The sequence below is a fragment of the Lissotriton helveticus genome, chromosome 5_1 (assembly GCF_964261635.1).
Source record: "Lissotriton helveticus chromosome 5_1, aLisHel1.1, whole genome shotgun sequence".
NCBI classification, from domain to species: Eukaryota; Metazoa; Chordata; class Amphibia; order Caudata; family Salamandridae; genus Lissotriton; species Lissotriton helveticus.
Genome location: NC_136065.1, coordinates 1,967,535,472 through 1,967,551,689, shown reverse-complemented (window position 1 = coordinate 1,967,551,689; position 16,218 = coordinate 1,967,535,472). Strand labels below are relative to the sequence as shown.

The 16,218-nt window shown below is 45.1% G+C and overlaps 1 protein-coding gene across 2 annotated transcripts in view; it reads left to right on the top strand.

The window, feature by feature from the left end:
- MED1 (mediator complex subunit 1) overlaps positions 1–16,218 on the top strand; it is a 546,545-nt gene that overhangs the window by 293,234 nt on the left and 237,093 nt on the right. For both annotated transcript variants that reach the window (XM_078645645.1, XM_078645646.1), the window contains exons 12-13: positions 7,889–8,000; positions 8,492–8,616. In XM_078645645.1, coding sequence (XP_078501771.1) covers positions 7,889–8,000; positions 8,492–8,616 — 237 coding nt within the window. The remainder of the gene's footprint in view (positions 1–7,888; positions 8,001–8,491; positions 8,617–16,218) is intronic.

The window sequence follows — 16,218 nt, the reverse complement described above, 5'->3', positions numbered from 1 at the left end:
CCTCTAACCAGTGAGCCACACCACTCCTCAGGCAGATCCCCGGTTTCCCTTTATTGTTGGGTCTGTCTGGGTAATTAAAAATACTAAAAATGCGGTCTTTTTTGGAATATTATGGGCAAGCCCGGACTCCAACATGGCCAAGACAGACTTACCGACGTTGGACATCAGCACCATCCATAGAGGATATCGTCAAAAGTGGCCCTGCTGTCCAGGTTGAACTAAAAAGTGAAAGCCTCCCACGCAAGTGACCCATTGGACAAAACACCTCTGCACCCAAGCCCCACAGCCCAAATCAGAGCCAAATGGTGTACCTTTGCTCCAGATATCCTCAAGAACAGAGTCCCCCTTTGGGTTCTGCCGGACTGGACCCCCAGTCCCCACTTGCAGTCTTTTTCTTGGTACAGATTTTCCTGTTGACTTCAGCTGTAGCGTTCGAGGCTACTCGTGCGGCCAGCACCCCTGCACCCGGACACGACAGGCCAGGTAAACCGAACTGCTGGTGGTTCTAATGACCTTGACCCCTACTTACCTTAGTCCAGAAGAAAAACCCTATAACGTGATTGCAAGTACCCCTATGCAGTGATTATTTATCCCATAAGATAACATTACCACGTTCCAGGCTCATGCCTCAAATCTGACAGCTGTATTTTCTGTCTCTCTGAAAATCGCTAACACAAAAGTATTTAACTAGTCTCGTAGATCTTGTTATATAAATTATTTTAAAATGAAATGTTGTTTTTCTAAATTATTGTTGGATTTCCTTATTGAGTGTGTCTCATTTATTAAGCAAACACAAGGAGATGATGGATGGAGTGCTGAAACCTTTCAGACACTCACAGTTCTGGGTTGAATCCATAATCATTGAAAAGTTTCAGTGCTCAGTCCATCATCTCCTTGTGGTTGCTTTGATTGCCCTAAGTTGGCAGGGTATTCCCAGACGTGGGTCCCCTGCTCACTTTACCACTGGATTCAAGCTAGCCTGGCTGATATGGGGTGTTACCCCAAGACTATTCCCAGGATGCTTATTTCCAGTCCAGGGAAGACCTGGCTTGGCAGTTCAGGCTGGACTGTTCCCATGAGGCACAGGGTCAAGACTGATTTGCTTATAGCGGGGTCTGATCTGAGGTGGCGAAGTGAGCTAAAGAACGATGATGAATTCAACCCTGATCTGTGACTGGGGTTGAGTGTCTGAAAAGTTTCAGCGCTCTGTCCATCATCGCCTTGTGTTTGCTTTGTTCGCCCTAAGTTGGCAGGGTATGCCCAGACGTGGGTCCCTTGCTCACTTTGCCACTAGATTCAAGCAAGCCTGGCTGATGAGGGGTGTTACCCCGAAACCGGTCCCAGGATGCTGGTTTCTGGTTCAGGGAAGACCTGGCTTGGTAGCTCGGGCTGGACTGTTCCCATGAGGCACAGGGTAAAGACTGATTTGCATATAGCTGGGTCTGAACTCAAGTGGCAAAGTGAGCTAAAGAACGCCAAAGACTGCTCTAGAAGTTCATGGACTACGGGGTGGCCCCAGGAATACTCCCTGCATCTCTTCAACAGCTCCAGCATCTTCAGCCCCGTCAGCATCCTTCATCCCCAGAATTAGGACCACTTCTTTGTTGGCACCACAATCCAGGTGAAATCGTCTGTGAGGACCCTGAGACTGCTGAACCCTACAGGTAGCTGTGTCCCTGGATCGAAGTGGTCCTTGTGACTGGCTTCTGACCTTTTGTGGGCAGTCATAGAGTGGATTGGTAGTCGTACTAGCCCATTGGCTGACGAACCTCAACAACGATTGCGATTTATTAGAACTTAAAACAATTTTAGTTACCTTTTAAAAATCACACCTCCAGTTCTCTGCAATAAATTTCTGTCATGTTTTCTCTCAGTTAAGATAAAAATGCACTCTCTTTGTCTAAATTAGTGTTAGGTTTTTATAGTTTCGTGTTTCTTACCTGTTGTTTTGATGCTTCAAAATGCTTTACACTTGTTCCTCTGACTAAGCCTGACAGCTGTGGGCCACAGCTACCTATGACTGAGCTAAAGGTTTTGTTAAAGAAATATGACTGCACTTAATAGAGAGTGTGACGTTATTTGATGTTGATGTCTCGCAACTACACCGCATAATAATCCTTTTTCCTACACGCCGCACCTTAAAGTGAGTGCAGTGGCAGTGCTCCTCCGGATGGGCTGTCTGAGATAGGGAGACAGTTTTATCTTCCGCCGCCCAGAGAGCACCATGTATCGGGCCTCAGGTGGGTTTGAAGGGGGCATCTTGCCGGTGTAGGCTGCACTCTCACTGGTCACAAGCAGACAGTGGTGGGATAGGGGGGGATTTGCCCTCCACCTGCAATCCAAGCTGTATTTTTTAAGTTCCACAATCTTTTGTTTGCCAGCGGAGGGGTGGGGTGGTGGGGGGAGTGTGAGAATAGGGTCAAGACCTGCCAATCACCCCTTTTGGCTAACTACGGGCGTTCAGCAATGTCCTACCCGTCCAGCATCTTGGCCATCCCACCACCAACCCACCCACCCCCCCACATTGCTTTATATTTAGAAGTAGTACCTAAAAGTCCCTAGTCTAGGGCATTATAACAGCCACTCAAAATAATACTTTGGGTGTTTGGTTCTTCGAAATTCCGGAGGCACTATATAATTCAAACTGCAAACCTCTAATCCATAAAGTACATAGTTTGTTTTAGATTCTAACAATTTTCCTCAAAAGTAAAAATTCTTTGGTTTAAATATTGATAGTTTCCCTATTTTTATTTTTAACTCTACCTTGCTTTTTGACTTATGCTTCTTTTATTTATTTATTTATTAAAATAGATGATTCTGGAAACTGAAGTACACCACTGGATCACCAGTAGCCCCATACGACAATTTATATTTTGGCACTTATCAAAGACTTGAAAATTTAGCCTTGACCAGTTTTATTAAATCGGTCGACATTTGTAAGAAACTGAGATACAAATCTTTAGCCATCAATCCCAAAATATTGAAATAGATTGCATAGAATATTTTAAATGCCTTCTATCCATATTTATTTATTTTTAAAGTTTTATATAGCGCGAACAAGATCTTTGCAGATATCAGAGCGCTTTACAGAAACAGTAGGTAGGATAAAATAGACTCTTAAATCAATATGAGATTCCGTAGACAGTGAGATGCAAAAATAGGGTATCAATCATACAAGAGTATACGGAGTAATAACAATCAAGAAACAATAATATGGAAGCAGTACAATGTCTAAACGGATAAGATTATAGCACCCTAGAGGGTGAGTAAACACAATGTTGAAAGCAAAGAAGTAGTCAGTAGTGGGTGCATTGCAGGTTATTGAGGCACTCAAGTCCTAGTGTACAACCCAATAAACAAGTTGGAAATCAATAGTATAGCATCCGTGCAATGAATTAGATCCAGAAGCAGACAAAAAATGGACTGACATAGATAAGTATTCAGACAGCCGATAATGTGGGAGCCAAATACTGTCATTGTTCCAGTATCAATAGTGTTCAGGTGTATTTAGCCATAAGGATGGCCTTCACCTCTTTCTTGAAGAGTATAGTGGACGGGATAAGCCTGGTTTCTGGTGGGAGTGCATTCCAGATCCTAGGTGCCATTCCAGAGAAGGAGCGTTTGTATGTTTTTTCCTTCCGGAATCTCCGTGGTTTCAGGAGGAGAGTGTTTGTGCTTCTGTTGGATCTTGAGCCTCCTGATATGGTCAGCTTATGAGAGAGGTAGTTGGGTGCCTTGTGGTGTACGGCCGAGTGTGTCATACAGGCAATTTTCAACTGAATTCTGGCTTCAATAGGCAGCCAGTTCAGGGTTTTTAAGTCAGGGGATATATGCGAGTGTTTTCTTGAGCCAGTGATGAGTCTCGCGGCCGCGTTCAGGGAGGCTCTTAGGGGAGCCGTTGTTGTCAGGGGGAGCCCGCTGAGAGCCACAATTCCGTAGTCTATGCGAGGAATGACTAAGGCTTGTACCACAGTTTGGAAGTCCTTGGGTGGTAGGAAGGGTTTGAGTTTTCTCAGCGTGTTGATTTGGAAGTTGGCTCCTTTAGTTGCTATGCTAATATGCTGCTGCATGTCGAGATTGCAGTCCAGTGTGATGCCAAGGGATTTCGCTGAGTCCACGATGGTGGGTTGGACATTGAGTGCGGTTAGATGATTGAGCCAGGTTTGGGTGATGGCCTTTTTCGCAGGAGGAGAGATCAGAAGGAACTCAGTTTTCAGAGCATTTAGTTTGAGGTGATTGTCGGCCAGCCAAGCTTGGGTGTTTCTTAGTGTGGCATTCAACAGTTTGATGTCTTCAGGGGATTGAAGCTTGAGGTAGAGCTGAGTGTCATCGGCGTACATATGGAAATGTACCTTAGAAGATTGAAGCAAGGTGGTGAGTGGTTCCATGACGAGGTTGAACAATGTGGGGGATAGGGAGGAACCTTGCGGGACGCCCAGTGTTACTGGCACAGGCGAGGACAGTGCGTTGTTGATCTTGAACCTCTGAGAACGGTTGTGCAGAAAGGACGTGAACCATTTGAGAACCGTCCCGGATATGCCCATTCTGGTATTTAGGAGCTCCAGTAGATTCTCGTGTTTGACCGTATCAAATGCTGAAGAGAGGTCAAGAAGGATGAGGAGGCAAGACTCATTGTGATCAAGGATTTGGAGGGCATCATCTATTATGTGTGTCATGGCCGTTTCCGTGCTATGCTTTGCTCTGAATCCGGATTGGTGAGAGTTGAGGAGGTCAAACTGCTCAATGTGTTTTGTCAGTTGGAGTTGTACGCATTTTTCTAAAAGTTTTGCTAGAGTGGTGATATTGGTGATAGGACGATAGTTGTTTAGGTCGGCCGGGTCAGCTGTGGGTTTCTTGAGTATAGGCGTGACTTGCCCAATCTTGAGGGAGTCTGGGATGAGCCCTTGTTGCAGGGAACAGTTGATGATTTTAGTCCAGAGTGGGAGGAACAGGGGGGTGAGGACTTTAACAGCATTGGCAGGTAGGGGGTCTGTGTGATGATTGGCGGGTTTCAAGGTGACCAGCAGCTTGTGAATTGATTCTTCGGAATAGGTGTCGAAGGACGTCCATGAAGCGTTGTTTTTAGCATGAGTGTTAGTTATGCATATGGAGCCGGCGAATCGACTTACATCCTTGATGAGATCGCTTCTTATAGTGTTGTTCTTTTGCTTGAAGAAAGCAGAGAAGTCTTCGCAACTTGGGATAGCCTTTGTTAAGTTGTTGGGTTGTGGAGGTTGCGTTTTGGTTTGGGTTTTGACTAACTCGAACAGTTTTTTTGGTCGGTTTTTAGCTTGATCCAGCTGTTGGCTAAAGAATATTGATTTCGAGCGTTTGATTTTTCTGAAGTAAGCGTTTCTCTTATTCTTAAGCGTTCTAAGGTTCAGTGCTGAGGGGTCAGATCTCCACGCGCGCTCAGCTAAGCGCATCACACGTCTGTCTTCATTGAGTCTGCCATCGTACCATGGGTTTGAGTTCTTGGTGGAGACTCTCTTCAATTGCAAGGGTGCGGCTTCGTTGATTATTGTAGACATGGAGTCTAGGTAGAGGTTGGTCAATGAATGCACATCAGAGACGTCCGTCGGGGGAAGAAGGAGACTGCCTGTGTGGGCAGGCAAGGACTTTGGGTTAAGGTTCTTCAGGTCCCTCTTCCAAATCTTGGTTTTGGCAGGTTGCGCTGGGTTAAGTTTGACCTTTTCGTTGATGAAGAAGGTGATGATGTGGTGGTCTGACCAGTCGCATGGTTCGATTGCGACTAGTTGGGTAGAGTCTTCTTTGGTGATGATAAGGTCAATGATAGAGCCTTTTTCATGTGTCGGACCGTTGCAGATTTGGGTGAGGTCAAGCGCGTCGAGGAAAGTCTTAAGGCTCTTCACCACAGTGTCTTTCTGGTCATTCCAGTGGAGGTTGAAGTCTCCCAGGTAAATTTGATTGAGCTGTCGACCGGCGTTGGTGGATATCGTGTCCATTAGTTGTTGGGAGAAGATGAAGTTGTCACCGGGTGGGTGGTAAATAACATGAAGGGAGCACACAGGTTTGCCCTCACTAGTAATATCAAGGCAGATGAGTTCGCAGGAGGAGAGGGAGGGGGAGGGGCCTTCAGTGACAGCTAGGTTGCTCCTGTAGATGCAAGCGATTCCCCCGCCCGTCTTGCCATTCCTGTCGAGTCTAATAATGAGATAGTTGGGGGGGACTAGTATGTCCATTATAGGTGTGGATGTTTCAGTTAACCACGTTTCAGTCAGAATGGCTAGATCAATGCCCCTTGATAAGATGAGCTCCGCGATGCCAGAGGAGTGTCTCCGGGCCGATCTGCAGTTGAGCAGGAAACACTTTAGTCTAGGGGTGAGGAGGGTGGGAGAATGTTCTAAGGAGAGGGGGATATTTTTGAGATTACAGGGGACAGAACTTCTGTCGCTCAGTGTGGGTGGCCTGAGGGGATTTGTGAGAATCGTGGGTATGGGGAGGTGTGTTGTGGGTGAGCGTTTTGTGGGACCTGGGCCATAAGAGCAGAGTAGATTGTGTAAGTCTCGGCCCGAGAGGGTGTTTAGGGTGCGACGGGGACGGCCAGTGGCCTTGTGATCAGGGATAGAGGGCCAGCGCGGGGAGAGCAGGGTGGAACGGTTTGAGGGGCGAATGGAGTCCTTGTTGGGCGGGGAAGTGTAGGGTAGTGGGTGCCTGGGGTGTGTGAGAAGAAGTTCTTTGATGGTGTGGAGCTCTTCCTTGACTTGTAGGAGGGTGGAGATGATCATGTCCAGTGTTGGATTGGGGATGGAATTGGAAGTGAGAGCAGTGGGTGAGTGTTTGAGTCGGGTAATTAACACACCACTTGTAGCCCTGCAGAATCTATTTGAGGTAGTTCCCGCACAACGGGCTCAAATGTGGGCTGAAGTATGTGTTTCAACAATAAGTGATTTAATTGGAAAATACACTATTAAAAATTCAAGGAATTTGAATTATCCTCCAAGCAAGATATCAGATGAAGCTATTTTTTCTAATGCAGTTATCCCATATCTTGAAAGTACTTCCCTTATTCCCTTAACTATAATTAAATCGCTTTATTCTATTAATAACCATAAATCTAGCATTTGTTATCATTTGAGCCCCCATTAGTGAAAAATTTGCCAAGGAGGCGAGATGGTCTAATCTAGTTAGTGCTCACTATTGACACAGTAGATTGGAGGAATATTAGTACTTATTCTCTAATTTGAACTTCCAGCTTTCATAGAATGTTTTTTATCAGATTAATGTTATGTTGTACACCTGTAAATCTGAATGGATTCTGCTCGAATTTTCCATCATATTGTTCAGGATGTCCAAGTAACCAACAGTGCTGCACCGTTAATCTGAAGTGTTTAACATTTTGAGCTTTATATTTGACTTCCTAGTGAGTCCAACTCCCAAAATTATATTTTGGGGGATAGTCGATAAATTGATGCACATTGATGTCTATAGTAAGTCTCATTTTACTGCCATGCTATTCGCTGTATCAAATATCACTGCAGTATGGAAATCGCTTAATGCCCCAACCTTTCAGATTTCGCAGGTAATCAGAGTGATCTAGTGTGAGTGTTATGGAAAGAGCAGGCAGTGTGACTGGGAAGCAAACGTGGAATTTCCTGATGTTGAGGACCTGAAATCTAGCTGGAATAGTTGTGTTAGCAATAAATGAATGTATGTGCTTGCTCGACTCTCGCATCATATAGAAATGGAAGTGGACTGAGTGGCTGGGCTACATGTCAAAATTTCAGAATCCTTTTTCGTTGAGGCTTTTCTCATTTCTTGTTCACCTCTGATATCCTGTCTCTGCTTTAGTACTTCAAGACCTTTTTGAAAATTGCTGCCAATGGAAAATGTAATTCCATAATAACTCCCTTCTCTCCAATTCCAGCTCCTCGGTTGTTGGGTCTAAATGTATCGGTGACCATTGAGGGCACATCAGCTATGTACAAACTTCCAATTGCCCCGCTCATTATGGGATCTCATCCTGTCGATAATAAAGGGTAAGGAAATCATTCAAGAAGAGCAAAGAGTTTGATTTTTTTCTCAGGGATCTAATTGAGAGCTGTACATGTATATCTCACTTCCTAAGTGCTTAGCTTAAGTTATACATTCTATCATTATGGAGAGTGGGGAGGAGGTTTTCTTGCATCCAGTTTCACTCTTAGTCTGGTTGATGTGCTTGCCTCATGTAATGCTCCTGCATCTCAAGGTATGAAATGATGTTTCCCTTACGTTCTTACCCATGTGTGATATCCATACCCTTGTGGAAAACCGATAAAACATACAAGTCAACTTTTCTTATAGCTGAATGAATGTTTGGCAATGATAGGGCCTTCAGTGTTTTTCTGATTGTCAGGATGAGGCTCTAGTTGATGTATTTGAAGCAAGTCAGCAGCATGCCATGCCTAGGTAACCTATCTGCCCCAGATATAACAATGAACAGGATTGAAAGCAAGTTGTGACATTGCCTTTCTTTCTTGATTGTTTGCAGTACTCCTTCATTCTCCTCCGTCACAAACGCCAATAGCGTGGACCTTCCAGCCTGTTTCTTCTTGAAATTCTCCCGTCCAATTCCCATCTCTAGAGGGTTTATCCAGAAGATTCAGAACTGCACAGGTAGGTTTAATATCGGAGCCTGTAACTTGGAGTTGTGGCACATTAAGACTCCTTTTTCAGGCAACACCCTATTACTGATTGACTGATAAGTCTTTCAATTATAGAATTCATGTATAAATCTTCCCCTTATTGACTTGACCAGTCTCTCAAATATTGTCTTAATTGATTAATGTCCCATTTATGGCCTTACTTGTTCAGGCTAATGGCTGCAACTAACTAAACTTACAGAATTTTAATTGTGAACGTATTTCATCACTCATCCGGTTACCCACAGTTAGAATTTGCAAGAGTAAGTGAGAGTAAGGTATCACAAATTACCAAAAGATTAAGAAATAGGTTGATGCCCCTTTACAACGGAAAATGCTTTACAAGCTATAATAATTTATAAAGTATATATTCCATGTTTAGGTTTCCCCCGGAGTCTAAACATTTTCAGAAAGATTGGGCACTGCATAAAAGGAGAAATGCAGTATAATCTGGTGACTGCAGGCCATTCAGCATGACCTCGGTTGTGGGAAGAAACTTTAAAATAGGAAAGAATAGAAATATTACCTAAACACTTGTGCCACCGGATCAGCAGCAGAGTGAGTTAACCAGGGCAAAGACCTACTCGGGCCACTTAAATTGTGTGGAAATGGAATGCTAAATTTTTGGGAATTCAAAGGCACAGTACTGTGACAAGTTCAGTTGCAATGTTTCACTGTTTTGCCATTCATCATTTTGAGGCTAGCTTTTCACCTCATCTGCATCAGTGTAACATCTGAAAGATAGAACGCTTGCAAAGGGTCTGCCACTGCTCAGTTCAAATATGGCACTTTATAAAAAAAAATTAATCCATTTCAAGTAGTAGCAACATGTTTTTGGTTTGAAATCTGCTAATTATACAGCAGATGGTCCATTACATGGCAAGTGTGGTAAATCCATAGTTCTCCTGCATTGGACATTTCATAAATTCACACACTTCAGTTATTCCCTGACTTTAGGTTGGCACCCTTTTAGTAAATGTAAATATAGTAGAATATCAGTACAGCAGTTGACACTGAAAACAAATAGAAAAACTTTTACAGACAACAAATAACTCATCCACCTCGTATTTTGACCTTAAGTCTAGCCAATTACATGGAGGCTAGAGGCTCAGATCTATTACTGCCTGGTATCAAGGAATCCTGCGAGTTCTGACACCATGGCTGAAGGAAGGTTTTTACTGATGACCTACACACAAAATGTACTCCATTGAAATGTGGCGGTGATGGAGATGCTGATAGACAAACAGATCAGGGCAGTAACAATTCACATAATAATCAGCAAGACCCTGTTTTGGAGGACTATGGCCCAGAGGAACAATCCAGGTGCAGGACAGTTCGGAGAGACTCCAGCCATATCTTGAGTTTTTATGTCAGTGGACAGAACGACACAAAAGTTCAATTTATCAGTGGCCACCTTGGAAAACAAGTTCTTTCTCTGTGACTTTAAGGAAAAAAATAAATGATTGATAACTATCAATCCCAGTCCTTGATTACATCTGGTAAGAGGGCCCATGTTGCATGTACAGTCCCTCTACAGTTTCCACCCTAATCTGAAAACATGAAAAGAAATATAATGCGCCAAAATAATTCAGCGTGTCCACTAACACTGATCATGACAACTCTGTTACCTTAGCAGTGGCGCTAAGGAGCTCACAAAACCCAGAGAAACCATATGTTTTCCTGCCCGCAGGGGGTGAAGATTGGACACAGTGGGGAAAAGGAGCTGCAGGGTTTGCTGCAACAGCTGTGAAGATAGTCAATACGTGATCCATTTTGTCACATTATGACAGGCTGGTATGGATCTGTGTCACTCCTTACATTGCGAAACTCCCAGCTGACTGCATAGATTTAATCAAATATATCTTACAAGAATGAGAAGCAGATTTGTTATACCCTCAGACTCATCACGCAATGCTTCAAATACAGCATGTCGTTAGATGGCTACAGAAGCCGTTTTAAGAAGGTACGGCTGTCTGGCATGACCTGTAGACAAGAGTCAGTCAGTCAAATACACTTTATTCGATTTGTTAAAATCATAAGACATAAAAATTTACAAACATCCACAAAAATACAGCAATTCATATATTCACAAAATCAGTGCAAAAACTCCTTTGGAACCTGTACACTGCTAAAACTCAGAAATGTTAAATGGTGGAGATGAGTAAGCCGGTGGCAGAGGCAGACACTATCCGCTTGTGTGCTGCAAGCATTGCACTGTGGGCGCTGATTTAGAGCGTATATTTTTAATGTAATAGCGATTGTACTGCTATTTTTAAAACATAGTGTGAGCGAGTACTGCTGGCAGGTTCCTACGATCTACATTGCACTTGAGCTGGTATTTGTTTTTAAAAATTACGTGCACTCTACTTCTGGGCTGACTAAAAAGTTTGGGGGGGTCACTCAACTACTGCACTCCCGCCCCGGTCCGCCGCGTCCTTTTTGGGCGTTTGATGCGGAGGGTGAGGAGGAGCCCAGCACTTCTGGGCACATAGCAGTCAGGTCAGCGCTCTAGCTGCCCCTCCCCCCAGCCCTACCTCCTATATATGTGTGTGGGTCAGCGTCCGTACAGCGGGCGTGGCGGAGGCGTGCCGAAGTTGCGCCAAAGTTAAGCCCGTCTGCGCCTGTCAGCGGCCGGACAGGGCCATGGCCCCTGTGCGAATTAAGCGGACCCACACACACTATGGGAGACAAGAACTGCTAAATCTACATCCACCCAGGGCGGGACCATGCTGGCACTCTATGGAGGCATTAACACTCAGAGACTGCTTACTGTGTTCCTTTAAGGGCAGGAGGGAACCGGCCAGTTGGATATGCAATAAAAAAGTCCAGGGAGGCTTGCTGAACTGCAGATCGTTAAGCAAGCACAGCAATCAGATCTGGGATCTCCTTTTGGATGAGAAGCTGGACTTTCTCTTCCTAACGGAGACTTGGCTGGGGGAGAATTCTGACCCGGACATAATAGAAGCTATCCCGCCAAGCTACTCCTTGGCCAGAATAGATAGGAGCGGGAGGAGGGGAGGAGGGATTGCCATTGCTATTAAGGCTTCGCTTGAATGCACTCTAGAGCCCCTAAAAATAGATAGCTGCGAAGCCGGACTTTTTACTTTGAAATTAGGACTTCAATACTCTGTGTCGGGGATCCTCGTATACAGACCCCCAGGAGGGCTTAAAGATTTTAAGACTAGTCTGGTGGAGGGTATTGCTCATTTAGGTATAAGGAAGAGCAGACTTCTGGTGTTAGGAGACCTCAACATCCATCTTGAAGATGAGCTGGTCAAGGAGGCCATAGACTTAAGGCAAGAATTGCAGGCACTACAATTAGAATTGAAAAACACTACTCCGACCCATAAGCATGGCCATCAACTGGATCCAGTGTTTGGAAGTTGGGATGGAGTGAGGGTGGATACTCCCCTTCCTATACCCTGGTCGGATCACTACTTAGTCCCCTTTAAAATACACATTTGAGCTATTGACACACATAGAGGGGAGAATAAGAGCTACCCCCGTCGCAAATGGAAGCACTTTTCACAAGGCACCTTCAATAAATTGCTGCAGGAAGGGGGTCCGCCGGGGGGCGCTGACTGCGAAAGGGCAAATAATAAGCTAGAGGAGCGCATTCTTGGTGCCCTCGATGCGGCGGCCCCGATGTGTCTATCTAAGGCAGGGAGCAAAGGTAAAAAGTCAGCTCCTTGGTTCACACCTAATCTGCAGGCTGCAAAATCGGACTGCAAAAGAATGGAGCGTTAGATGGCGGGTGGACTTCTGCCCTCAGATGAAGACAACCTATAAGGAGGCACAGAGAAAGTACCAAATTATGGTGCGAGGAGCTAAAGCCACCCACTATTAAAATCGTATCGGGAGGCAGAAAACTCCTCGAAATAACTTTTTAAGATCTTTAAGGAGATTTCTTTGGTAGCAAACTCTAATGCCCCAGATAATGACTCGGTGGCAGAGTGTAACAGAGTAGCTGAATACTTTGCAGGAAAGGTCAGGGATATTTATGCTACCTTTTCTAACAAACCTGAAATTGGACTAAGTTTTGAGGAAGTCACGGGGGCAAGTAATGCGGAAAACAGTCTGAAGCATTTTCCGGTTCCGCTCCCGAAGGTACTTCGTAGCATCTGTCAGGGGATTAAGTCTGGCTCCCCTCGGGACCCGGCACCCCTAGGGTGATGGGAGAGAGCCTCCTGGTTCTGGAGCCTTACATCAGGCATGTACTTCAGATTTCGTTTGTCTCCAAAACGCTTCCGGAAGACTGGAAGAAAGCGGTAGTTCTTCCTATAAAGAAGAAACCTAATGTGAGCCATGAAGTACTTGAGAACCTAAGGCCAATCTCTCTACTACCATACCTAGCTAAAGTGGCTGAGAAAGTGGCTAACTCTCAACTGATGGCACACTTAGAGAAGCCTAACATCCTGCATTCCTCTCAATCAGGCTTCCGGTCGGGTTTCTCGACTTAGTCGGCCCTTTTGAGAGCGACTGAGACCCTGAGACGAAGGGCGGATGCCGGACACACCATGGCACTGGTGATGTTAGACCTCAGTGCGGCGTTTGACACTGTAGCTCACTCCATCTTGCTGCAGTGTCTAAACAAAGCGGGTGTCACGGATTCTGCGCTGGGGTGGCTGAAATCGTTCCTCACAGGCCGAAGCTTTCAGGTTCAACGAGGCTCCTTTTGATCATCAGAGATGACTTTAGAACAGGGGGTGCCTCAGGGCTTTGCCCAGAGTCAAACCTTATTTAATCTATACATGGCCCCCCTGGCCGAAGTGGTGCAAGCATACGGAGTGGAGTTAGTCTCCTACGCCGATGACACCCAACTGCTGATCTCTCTGTCCCAAGCACCTTCGACGGCGGCATCCAATTTCAAGGCCTGTATGCAGGCTCTGGCAGTATGGATGAACTCGCATTGTTTGAAGTTAAACGGCTCCAAGACCGAGGTAATGGTTTTCGGTGGGGCCAACCTGAGCTGGACAGCGGACTGGTGGCCATCATGTCTGGGTCCAACGCCTGTTCCCTGCAAGGAGGCAAAAAACCTGGGGATATGGGTTGATCCCACCCTATCCTACGAAGGCCACATTTGTCGCCTAGTGGGAAAGTGTTTTGGGGTGTTAAAAATACTCAATCACACCTTAGATTTACTTCCTCTTGATGCCAGACGCACCATGACTCAGGCACTGGTGACGTCCCGTATGGATTACGGGAATGTCCTGTTTGTAGGCGGCACAGAAAAAAGCATGGGGCGCCTGCAAGTTCTTCAAAATACGGCCGCTCGTCTGGTCCTGAGACTCCCCAAAAGAGCAGCATTTAAACCTGCTCTCGCGGCTCTACACTGGCTGCCGGTCAGAAAGAGAGTTATGTATAAATCTCTCCTAATATGCCACAGGACATTCTGGCATAAAGCTCCATCCTATCTCCAAGACCTGGTACATAGGTATGAGCCTAGTAGAGCTCTACGCTCAGAAGGGACGGGCCAGCTGACGATTCCCCGTGTAAAAAGAGCCAAACTGGGAGGTCGGTCTTTTAGAGTCGTAGCGGCTCGAAATTGGAACAGACTCCCGATATGCCTCAGACTGGAAAGATCGGAGGCCAAGTTCAGAAGTCTTTTAAAAACCCATTTGTACAATCTTTAAAGCATTTCTTGGGCGGGGGAGGTGCCAATGTTGTTTGCGAATCTTTATCTCCACAGCGCGTGGACACGCCGGGATGGCGTCGCCAGGCGCTTTATAAACTACTTTATTAAACTACTTTATTATTATAAAAACAATCAGGGTAATAAATTCGATGGCATATTTTTTTTTTAATTATTATTGCCACCACTAAAAAACTAGCCACATGAAAGGTAATGCGGGTGCTACACAACATCTGAAGGTAAATAAGGGCCGGTCTGACTTGAATAAAGCCTGCCTCTTTCAGAATTGGAAACAGATTTTTTTTCCTTATCCCTTCATAGAACCTGCAGAACATAATAAAGTGCATGGTATCTTGTTGCGAAAACTTACCGCAATTGCAAGGTGGACCATCTTCTGGTTTACACCACGAAGGAAAGCAGCCCAATGAGTACTGTATCAGATTAAATCTGAATTTAGTCAGTAAGACTCTATGGAAAGGTCTAGTTACAGTCTTAAGGTATGGCTCGAGAGCAGGAGAGATTGTTAGCATATAATGCCGTCTATCTGACGACTTCTGAAGTTCCCGCTCTTCGCGAGCCAATCTAACCCTGTCCATGTAGTGTGACTTAGTCCAATTAATGTCCTCCCTTCTAATACATGAGGGCGTTAAGAAAAGCTCTGGACGGCCTAACTGGCCAAATGAAGATCTCAAATATTCAAGCCAGGGTATTTTTTTTGCGTAATCCAGTGCCAATATGTTTTTCAAGATAGCATGATTCAAGGTTATATCCGGCTTGAGCCATGTTTTTAGCCAGAAGATTAATGGGGCTAATTTTAGCTTATCTGAAACCTAGTCCAAGCCCACCTCAGAATGGATTGAGGAGGTGGGAGTGGGCTGAGGAACTGACAGGAGGTATCTTAAAAACCTGTTCTCAACTCTTAGTATTTTATCAAGTGGAACATAACCCCAAATAGAAGCGCCATATGTGGCAATTGAAAGACATTTAGAATTATAAACTTTTAGAAGAGCCTCCATGGGCCTAGCCCCCAGCCTATTTGAGAAGCCCATGAGGGCTGACGTGGATCTTGCCACGGAAATACTTTTAGCCTTGACCTGGGGGGCCCATGCCCCCTCTCGTCAAAGAGAACCCCTAGATAGGAGAAGGCTGCCACCCTGGAAACCACCTCGCCCTTACAAATAAAGGTTTTAAATTTATACTTATGTCTACGATGTACAACCACCATTGAGTGTTATTTTTTCGCGTTTATCTTTAGGTCCAAACGGTCCATAAAGATCCCAAATAGGTCCAGCAATTTCTGAAGTCCCACCCCAATGCGGGCTACTAAAACTGCGTCGTCCGCGTATAGGAGAGCTGGTATGACTGCATCTCCTACACGCGGCACATCCACCCCTGGTACATCTAAGAAGTTACCTAGTCCGTTAATATAGATGGTAAAAAGAAGGGGGGCTAGGATGCAGCCCTGTCCCACCCCCCGCTCCGATTTAAAGCGGCTCGTGCACCTGCCCTCCTTTGTAACCCTGACTTTAGCAAATAGCTCCTGGTGAAGGTTCGCCATAAAATTGACTAGGGGGGGGTCGATCCCTATCTCCAAAAGAATTGGCCACAACTTATCTCTATTCACCATGTCGAAGGCCGAGGAGAGGTCCATAAAAGCTAGATATGACCTTTAAACAAGAGGTCCAGTAGGGTGTGCTAGAGATGCTATTCAACAGCAAGCATCTGGTTGTCAAACATGTTAATGATGCCCTGCAGGTCATAACAAGCATTTGCAATGCAATAGGTCTCGCCTTTACGCGACTTTAAGCTATTGGCATTGGATATGACAATGCGTTTTATTTATGTTTTAAAAGCCAAAAGATAAATAAAAGGCATTTTCATTTACAATGCTAATAGCTCAAACTGGCTTAAATGCGAGACCTATTGCATGTTTTTTTAAAGATC